This window comes from Nicotiana tomentosiformis, chromosome 3, assembly GCF_000390325.3.
Source record: "Nicotiana tomentosiformis chromosome 3, ASM39032v3, whole genome shotgun sequence".
NCBI lineage: Eukaryota > Viridiplantae > Streptophyta > Magnoliopsida > Solanales > Solanaceae > Nicotiana > Nicotiana tomentosiformis.
Genome location: NC_090814.1, coordinates 115199270 through 115210250, shown reverse-complemented (window position 1 = coordinate 115210250; position 10981 = coordinate 115199270). Strand labels below are relative to the sequence as shown.

The 10981-nt window shown below is 40.1% G+C and overlaps 1 protein-coding gene across 1 annotated transcript; it reads right to left on the bottom strand.

The window, feature by feature from the left end:
• Window positions 1–8663: 8663 nt before the first annotated feature.
• On the bottom strand, window positions 8664–9347 carry LOC104112179 (uncharacterized). The gene has a single exon (XM_009622028.1). The coding sequence runs from the start codon at window positions 9345–9347 to the stop codon at window positions 8664–8666; it is 684 nt and encodes a 227-aa protein (XP_009620323.1).
• Window positions 9348–10981: the final 1634 nt, after the last annotated feature.

The window sequence follows — 10981 nt, the reverse complement described above, 5'->3', positions numbered from 1 at the left end:
TGAGTTGTCCGTGCGAGTCCATATATTGATACTATAGCACGTGAGTTGTCTGTACGGTTGATGTTAATGTGAGCTCTAGGAGAGCTGGTTACCATTATTAGATTCGTGTGTCTTGGTTCTACTATATATGATGAGCTCATAGCATTTCGGTTGTGGTGGTTCTTGTTGAACTTGCAAAACGGTTCTCTTCTTTGAGACATTTTCCATTTTTGGGTACACGGATTGCGCATTTTGTGGCTTGAGTTATATTGGTGGGACGTGTCTGTGAAATATTTGTGTTTGATAATATAAGGTCATTGGACCTAGAATGGGTACTATCAGGTTGATTTATGGAGTGTTTGGAAGAAACTTTAGAAGTCGGCTTAGATAATTGACTATGGTACTTGTCGAACGAGGGAAAGCTCTATGACTTGTTGGTCCGGTAAGTGGTTATGAGATTCTGCGTGTTTCTTTCATTATCGGTGGTGTACGAAGGTTTTAGAACGAGGTTTTGTTTTATATGGGGTTTAATACTAGTACCAGGCTGATTTTGAGTAGTTACTGTGATGGGGAATGGTGCTGCGAGTATGCGAGCTGTGTAGTATGTTATGTGATTATATCTGGGGTTATAGTTAAGGCTTAATACATCTTGTTCAGGCTTATACAGTGTGTATATATGAGATTCAGGTCTTGAAAAGAATTTCGGGTGTTAGAAATTGGGGTCCAAGGTTTATGGGCTAAAGTTAAATTAATGATTTTCAATTATGTTGTGTTGTAAGGCCTATATGGAAAATGGTGATATGGTATCACCCCCGGTATGTGCATGGTAAGGTGGAACAGTGATTTAAAGGCTTAGCTACAACTCTAGGCACGTTCGAGGACAAACGTATGTTTAAGTGGGGGAGAATGTAACAACCCGACCGATCATTTTGGGCATTTACGTTCCTTTCTACTATTTGAATTCTTGAATATCTTCATATTATGTATTATGACTTGTGTGAATCATCAGTTTTGGTTTTTCAGGTGTTTCAAAATTAGTTCGGAAGAATGAATTACATGTTCGAAGCTTTAAGCTGGAAGAGTTGACAAAGTTTGACTTTTTAGTATTTGACCTCAGAACAAAGTTTTGATGGTTCCGTTAGGTCCGGATGGTGATTTTGGAATCGGGCGTATGCTCGGAATTTTATTTGGATATTTCTAGAAGGTTTTGACACCAATCGGCGAAAGTTGGAAACTTGAAGGTTTGGAATGTTCATAAGTTTGACCAAAAATTGACTTTGATGATATCGGGTTCAGATTGTGGTTCTGAAAATCTCCGTAGCTTCGTTACGTCATTTATGACTTGTACGCAAAATTTGAGTTCATTCTGAGTTGAATTGATATGGTTTGGCACGAGTTTTGGAAATCGAAAGGTTTAAAAATATCTAAGTTTGAATTGTGGTATGATTCGTCGTTTCGATGTTGTTATATGCGATTTGAGGCCTCGAGTAGGTCTGTAATATGTTTTGAGACTTGTTGGTATCTTCAGACGGGGTCCCGAGGGGCTCTGGTGAGTTTCAGGGTGGTTTCAGACCATTTCTAGGCCATTATTAATTGTTGGCTTTTGGCTACAGAGGTGTGCATCGCGATCGCGAACATTTGGTCGTGTTCGCGAAAAGCAAACAGCAGTTTGGGGTCTTGTGAATCGCGATCGCGGAAGCCTTTTCGCGATCACGTAGAAGGAAATCTCTGTTGCACAGGGCTGACTTTGGAAGCTTATATCTTGCAATCTATAAGAAATTTGGAGATGATCCAAAAGTGGAAGTTGTAGCCCTTGATGTCTAGTTTTCAGAAAGTCAAACCATTTGTCATTTGGAGTTGTGAACAAAACATTATGACCATTATACTAGAGGATGTGTAGAAGAGTTGGGTAGTTTGTTCTTCGCGATCGCGATTGGTTTTCTGCGATTGCGAGGGGCAATTTTGAGCTGGAAAAGTTTGTGTTCCACGATCGCGAAGGGTAAATACCTGGGCAGAAGCTATATTTCGGGGGTTTCGGCCATTTTAACATATTTGGAGCTATGGAGCTCGGATTGAAGCGATGTTTGAGGCGATTTTCACCATATAGATTGGGGTAAGTGATTCTAACTCGGTTTTGGTTAAATTACATGAATATATTGTTGCTTTTATCATTAAATTAGTGTTTTTGGTTGAAAATGGTAGAAAATTTCATAGAATTTAATTGAGAATTTGAAGGCCAAGTTGTGGTCGAATTTAAGTAATTTTGGTATGGTTGGACTCGTGGTAGAATGTGGGTTCGGATTTTATAAATTTTGTCAGATTCTAAGGCGTGGGCCCCACCGTTGACTTTTGGTTGACTTTTCGAGTAGAGTTGAAATTTTTTATAAATTGTTAAATTTCAAGCATTGGAGTATATTTTGATTAATTTGCACGTTATTTGACTAGTTTCGAATAGTTTGGCTTGGAATTGAGGAGATAGGAAGGCGTTCGGAGGTTGATACGCGCTGAATGGAATTTCTGGAGTATTGTTTAGCTTGCTCGGAAGCGTATTCATCTTGTTCGAGGTAAGTAATAAACATGATTCTGAGGGTATGAATCCCTGAATTTCATGTTATATGATTTATTTGGAGGTGACGCACATGCTAGGTGACGAACGTGTAGGCGTGCACCATAGAAATTGTGACTTAATTGATTCCGTGGAGTTGCATAATCAAATAATCATGTCATTACCCACATATCCTCCATGTCTTAGAGGAAATTGAGCTGAGACTCATGTTAAAGATCATGTTTAGGCTATGTGTCGACATGTTTGGGACCCACATAGGTCTTATTTCTATTGAATTACTTGCTTAAATTTACAATTTTATACTCAGTCACATCTATCATTTGCATATCATATCTCAGTATCTGTTGTCATTCATTGATATATCATATCATCATGTCAGGTTGATTTTCATGTCATTGAGAGCCCGATAGACTGGAGATTTTGAGTGGTATATATGGGATCGGGCTGCACGCCGTAGGATGTTTTATTTGTTTATGCTTGGATCTGGCTATTATAGCACTTGGGCTGAAGGAGTCCCTCCGGAGTCTACACCCCCCACAGTGAGCGCGATTGATTTTATATTCAGGGATGGATCTTCCCTAGACATGGATCTTGTCCGAATCATTTATATTTGGGGATGGATCTTCCCCCTGGCATAGATTTTGCCCGAATCATTTATTTTGAGGGATGGATCTTGCCCGAATCATTTATATTGAGGGATGGATCTTCCCTTGACATGGATCTTGTCCGAATCATTTATATTTTAGGGATGGATCTTCCCCTGTTATGGATTGGCCTTATACAGTACTGAGTGATTGACTGTCAGTTGATGTGTGTGTGTGTGTGTGTGTGTGTGTGTGTGTATGTATATATATATATATATATATATATATATATATATATATATATATATATATATATATATATATATATAGGATAGATCTTTCCTAGGCTGGATTGACCATATACAGTACTGAGTGATTGAGTATTTTGAGATTTTGAGTACAAGAGGTTTCCACTGAGGTGCATCACATACAACATGTACATTGGCATGTAGATATAGAGATGTCATATTCCTCATATCATTTAGAATCGATCTATTTTACTTGTACTGAGTTTAACTGTTGAACTTGAAAGCATGCCTACATTTATGTACTGTTATTTTTATACTGGACTGTACCTATTGAGCTCGTCACTACTTTTAGCCCAAAGGTTAGTCTTGTTACTTATTCAGTACATGTGGTCGGTTGTACTCATACTACACTTTTGCACCTTGCGTGCAGGTTTCTGATGTTGATGTAGCTGCGTACGGCGAGAACTGGATTTGAAGATGTACCTGCGTTCCAGTCATTGTTGCCTCTTGTTCATGGTAGCTTTAGAATTTTTAATCTGTTCATGTATACTTCAGACATATGATGTATTTTAATTTCATGCCAACTTTGTAAATTCTAATCTTAAAAGTTCATGATTTATACTACCAGTCCTTGGGGAGTGAATTAGAATCAGTTAAATATTAATTGAATCGGATTGTTGTTATTTGGCTTACCTAGCGGGTAAGGTTAGGTGCCATCACGACTAGTTAGATTTTGGGTTGTGACATTAAGGTTATCTCGAACCCCGTGTCTCAAGGTAAAACATGATCAGACACCAAAACAAACAAACAAACAAAAATTTTCTGCCCCAGTTTACACTAGAAAATTTTCGTGAGTTATTTATAACAAAACTCTCTACTACTTCATTATTAAAAGCATTAAAAGGTCGGGATTGGTGTACCATGGGAAAACATGATTCTTTGGGAATGGTGTACCCTGATTGTCTAAATGGCGCCTCAACTAAGGATTGGTGTACCTTATATTGGGGAAATGCGATGGGGAATAGTGTACCCTAATGCTGGTAAGTAGACTAGGGAGTGGAGACCCTATGTCTAAAAATAAAAATCAACTAGGGAGTGGAGACCTTATGTTGGAAAAGAGACTAGGGAGTGGAGACCTTATGTCTAAAATAAAATCAACTAGGGAGTGGAGACCCTATGTCTAAAAACAATAATACTCAACTAAGGAGTGGAGACCCTATATTGGAAAAGAGACTAGGAAGTGGAGACCCTATGTCTAAAATATCATCAATTAGGGAATGAAGACCCTATGTTGGAAAAGAGACTGAGGAGTGCAGACACTATGTCTAAAATATCATCAACTAGGGAGTGGAGTTCGTATGATGGAAAAGACACTAGGGAGTGGAGACCCTGTGTCTAAAATATCATCAACTAGGGAGTGAAGACCCTATGTTTGAAAAGAGACTAGGGAGTGGAGACCCTATGTTGGAAAAGAGACTAGGGAGTGGAGACCCTATGTCTAAAATATAATCAACTAGGGAGTGGAGACCCTATGTTGGAAAAGAGACTAGGGAGTGTAGACCCTATGTCTGAAATAAAATCAACTAGGGAGTGGAGACCCTGTGTTTGAAAAGAGACTAGGTAGTGGAGACCCTATGTCTGAAATAAAATCAACTAGGGAATGGAGACCCTATGTTGGAAAAAAGACTAGGGAGTGGAGACTCTATGTCTAAAATATCATCAACTAGGGAGTGGAGTCCCTATGTTGGAAAGAGACTAGGGAGTGGAGACCCTATGTCTAAAATATCATCAACTAGGGATTGTAGACCCTGTGTTTGAAAAGAGACTAGGGAGTGGAGACCCTATGTCTAAAATATCATCAACTAGGGAGTGGAGACCCTAAGTTGGAAAAGAGACTAGGGAGTGGAGACCCTATGTCTAAAATATAATCAACTAGGGAGTGGAGACCCTATGTTGGAAAAGAGACTAGGGAGTGGAGACCCTATGTCTAAAATAAAATCAACTAGGGAGTGGAGACCCTGTGTTTGAAAAGAGACTAGGTAGTGGAGACCCCATGTCTGAAGTAAAATCAACTAGGGAGTGGAAACCCTATGTTGGAAAAGAGACTAGGGAGTGGAGACCCTATGTGTGAAATAAAATCAACTAGGGAGTAGAGACCCTATGTCTAAAATAAAATCAACTAGGGAGTGGAGATCCTATGTTGGAACAGAGACTAGGGAGTGGAGACCCTATGTCTGAAATAAAATCAACTAGGCAGTGTAGACCCTATGTTGGAAAAGAGACTAGGAAAGTGGAGACCCTATGTTTGAAAAGAGACTAGGGAGTGGAGACCCTATGTCTAAAATAAAATCAACTATGGAGTGGATACCCTATGTTGGGAAAGAGACTAGGGAGTGGAGACCCTATGTCTAAAATAAAATCAACTAGAGAGTGGAGTACCTATGTTGGAAAAGAGACTAGGGAGTGGAGACCCTATGTCTAAAATAAAATCAACTAGGGAGTGGAGACTCTATGTTGGAAAAAAACTAGGGAGTGGAGACCCTATGTCTAAAATAAAATCAACTATGGAGTGGAGACCCTATGTTGGAAAAGAGACTAGGGAGTGGAGACCCTATGTCTAAAATAAAATCAACTAGGGTGTGGAGACCCTATGTCTAAAATAAAATAAACTAGGGAGTGAAGACCCTATGTTGGAAATGCAGTTAGGGATTGGTGTACCCTATACTACCATGATTTTGAAGTTTCTTTCTTTTCTTTCTTTTTTCATCATTTTCATTTTTTTCATTGTTTTTTAAAATTATTTTTTAGAGAATGAGTCAATGCGGGAAATAATTTTGGAGAAGACTTCCCTTTTTTCCGGAGTTGTTGCTGCTGCAGAGCTGTTTCTAGCTCCCGCGCGATTTCTCTTTTTTTTTTGTTACAACTGCTTCTTGCAAGGATGCTTTTGGACTGCACATGTTTCCTGTTTTCCAAACAAAGAACAATTGTTAGTTTGAAATGGTGGTTGGTTTTGTGGCCTTGAGTGTTTCAATCACTTGATCTTGGTCGGCTTCTTTGATGATAATTTCACTTCCAACTAGTTGTTTCCTGAATACTGAATGCACTTCTGGACCCGGAGAACCCTTGGCTTTTCCAAAACTTTGCCATGACGGTAGGTTGCATGGGACTTAAATTTTTCAGCTTTATTTTGCCTTTGTAGGCCTTTGATTTCTTTCTTCCAATTTTAACTTTAGAGCAATGAGGAACCTTTGGCTTTTCAAACCTTGTCGAGATGGTTAGCCACTTAGGACTTAACTTTTTCAACTTCATTTTGCCCTTGTAGGCAATTCAATTTGATTTCCTTCTTCCAAAGTTTTCAATTTTAAAGCATCGGCCAATTATGTCCAGTCGGGGTCGATTCAATATCCTTGCTGAGGGTGGGTGCCTTTTTTAAATATTAGCTTGTATCAAATGAGAACCATGTAAATCGGTCTTGCCATCCCTTCTTTGCCTTAAATTTGGAACAGAGTTAGACCGAAAGGGATTCAAAGAAAAACAAACAATGGAATGGACAATGAATTTAGACAAGAGGTATCCCTTTTGGGGAAAGGAAAGAATGACTTATCTGGAGTACATGCGGAGTTCAATGAACATGACATGACTTTTGGACTGGATGCCTGATCTGTGCAAATCGTTTGACTCTCAATAATTCATCACAACTTTTGCCTCGAAACCGAGAAACTTTGCCCAGGACTATGTCGGTGCCAATGGCTGTGAAGATCCTCTTTTCGATCAGTAGTGCCCTTTGCGGGTTTTCACTAGCTGACCTCTCTCATTTCTCTTCTCACCATCGCCTTATAGTGCCCTTTGCGGTTTTTCACTAACAAGACTCTCTCATTTACATTTTCTCTGCTCTCCATCGCCTTATGGTGCCCGTGATGGTTTTCACCAATAAAAATATCTCATTTTATTTCTCTTATTTTGGTTACATCAGATCCAAGTGACTGTATCCTCCAATTCTTGAACATTCTCGTTGATTGATCGGAAGGACTTGAAAAGGATTTGGATAAAAAGGATTTGGATTGAATTACAACTTTGGAACCTTTCAGGCGAAACCATCGTCGAACCATTGTAACCTCTGCCCCAATTTCAACTTTTAGGGGAATGTGGATTTTTATTTTGGTGTGACTGAACCCCAGAGACAGGCTGCGTATGTATCCTTTCAGAATCAAGTCGAACTTAGTTCAAGGAACTTTGTTTTTGATTTTCTTTTTTCTTTATGTTTCTTTTCATTTCATTTTTTCATCTTTTTTTAATAATAATAACTTTCTGGTTCCAAAGAGGGTAATCAAAGAACGGGAACTAACTCAAAGGGTTTGCAAAGGGCTGATAGTGTTTGGATAGCAATAAAGAAAGCCTTCATCATCCCAATCGGAGCATGTTATAACTGTGAAAAAGGGGTCAAACATAATACCTTTTGACCGCATCTGCATTGACAACTGTCTCAGGGTCATTTCCTTTGATGTCTCCAAAATATAGCGCTCCCTTCGGCAACACTCTTCTTATAATATATGGACCTTTCCAATTTGGAGCAAACTTTCCTTTGGCTTCTTCATGATGTGGGAGAATATGTCTCAGAATGAGTTGCCCCACTTCAAATTTTCTGGGCCGCACTTTCTTGTTGTAGGCACGAGCCATTCTTTGTTGGTACAACTATCCGTGGCAAACTGCGGCCATCCACTTTTCATCAATCATAGTCAATTGTTCTAACCGATTTTTGACCCATTCATCATCCTCGATCTCGGCTTCAACAATGATCTGAAGAGAGGGAATCTCAACTTCTGCAGGTATTACAACTTCAGTGCCATAAACCAATAAGTAGGGCATCGCCCCAACTGATGTACGCACGGTTGTGCGATATCTCGATAGTGCAAATGGAAACTTTTAATGCCATTGTCTGGAACCCTGAACCATTTTCCTGAGGATTTTCTTGATGTTCTTGTTTGCCGCTTCAACAACTCCAGCTTTGGGCCGATAAGGGGTAGAATTACGATGCATAATTTTAAATTGTTCGCATACCTCCCTCATCAAGTGGCTATTCAGACTTGCAGCGTTGTCTGTAATGATAGTTTTAGGAATACCAAAACGACAAATAATGTTGGAATGCATGAAGTCCACCACTACTTTCTTGGTGACGGCTTTGAAAGTGACTGCTTCGACCCAGTTTGTGAAATAGTCAATGGAAACCAAGATGAATCTGTGCCCATTTGAAGCTTTCGGCTTGATTGGCCCAATAACATCCATGCCCTAGGCAACAAACGACCAAGGTGCTGACATAGGATGTAACTCTGAAGGCGGTGCATGAATCAGGTCACCGTGTATCTGGTACTGATGGCATTTCTGGATGAAACTGAAACAATCTTTTTCCATAGTTATCCAATAATAACCTGCCCTGGGGATTTTCTTTGCAAGGACATACCCATTCATGTGAGGCTCACATACTCCCGAATTCACTTCGTTCATGATCTTTTCAGCCTCTCGAGAATCTACGCATCTCAAAAGATTCAGATCTGGAGTTCTTTTGTATAAGACCTCTCCACTCAAAAAGAAACTACTTGCAAGCCTTCTGATAGTTCTCTTCTGATCTCCACTAGCCTGCTTGGGATATTCTTTTGTTTTCAAAAACCTTTTGATATCATGATACCATGGCTGAACATCTGGCTCTAATTCAATTGTGTTACAATAACCATGCCTTTCTCGAACTTGGATTTCCAGTAGGTCAATATGAACATTACCTGGATACGGCAACATTGAGGCCAAAGTAGCTAGTGCATCAGCTAACTCATTGTGGAATCGAGGAATATACCTGAACTCGACGGACTTGAACCGTCTGCTGAGATTTTCCACATGTTGCATGTACATAATGAGTTTGATGTCTCGAGTTTCCCACTCACCTTGGGCCTGCCGAATGATTAAATTAGAATCCCCCATGATTAATGTTTCCCACTCGGCGGTGTTGTTTATACAAAAAAATCGAAGCCGGGTTGTGGCCGGATAGTGTTGACTTGTGGGCGAAGTCGAAATTTCTCCAACCCTGACACCTTTTGCATTTACAGCCCCATCAAATAAAAGTTTCGAGTCATTGGTGTTCTCTGGAATTACTTCAACCGAGTTTACTTCCTCGTCCGGAAAATAAGTGCTTAGGGGTTGGTATTCATCATCGACTGGGGTTCTCAGCTAGATGATCCGCCAAGGCTTGGGCTTTCATTGCCGTGCGGGTGACATAGACTATGTCAAACTCGGTGAGCAGGATCTGACATTTTGCTAACCTTCCAGTGGGAATTGGCTTCTCGAATATATACTTCAAAGGATCCATCCTAGTTATGAGATATGTTGTGTAAGCCAGTAAGTAATACATTCTTTACAACAATGTGTACCTGACATCATAACTGGTGAACTTCTTGCTCAGATAGTATATGGCTTGTTCTCTCTTTTCGGTCACATCGTGTTGCCCCAGGACACATCCAAAAGAATTTTCCAAGACTGTCAGGTACAAGAACAACGGTTTTCCTGGCTCGGGTGGAACCAACACTGGCGGATTTGAAAAATATTCTTTGATTTTATCAAAAGCTTCTTGACACTCATCAGTCCATTTGATTGCCGCGTCTTTCTTCAACAACTTAAATATGCGCTCACAAGTGGTAGTAAGCTGAGCAACGAATCTACTGATGTAATTCAATCTCCCTAGCATACTCATGACCTCTTTCTTGGTCCTTGGAGGGGGCAAATCCCGAATAGACTTTATTTTTGTTGGATCTAATTCGATATCCCTCTGACTGACTATAAACCCGAGAAGTTTCCCAGACGATACTCCAAATGCACATTTAGCTGGGTTCAATTTCAAATCATACATGCGCAGTCGCTCAAAGAACTTCCTCATATCTCGCACATGGTCCTCTTGCGTTCTAGATTTAATGATCACATCATCCACATATACCTCAATTTCCTGGTGCATCATGTCATGGAAGATGGCAGTCATAGCTCTCATGTAGGTTGCCCCGGTGTTTTTCAAACAAAATGGAATGACCCTGTAATAATAAGTGCCCCAAGGTGTGGTGAAAGCAGTCTTTTTAGCATCTTCATCCATCAGAACCTGGTGATACCCAGCATAATAATCCACGAAAGATTGTATCTCATGTTTAGCACAGTTGTTAACAAGAATGTGGATGTTTGCAGTGGAAAGTTATCCTTGGGACTTGCCTTGTTCAAATCCCAGTAATCAACACACATTCGGGGTTTTCCATATTTCTTCGACACTAGGACCACATTCGCCAGCCACGTGGTGTATCGGACCACTCGGATCATACCAGCTTTCAATTGTTTCATGACTTCTTCCTTGATCTTATCACTAATGTCGGTTTTGAACTTTCTTTGCTTCTGTTGGACGGGTGGATAGCCGAGATAGGTAGGCAATTTATGCACCACCAAATCAACACTCAGTCCTGGCATATCATCATAAGACCATGCGAACACGTCTTTGAATTCAAACAAAAGTTGGATCAAGGCGTCCCTGGTTCTTTCAACAGCGTGAATGCCTATCATGGTTTCTCGGATCTCTTCTGAAC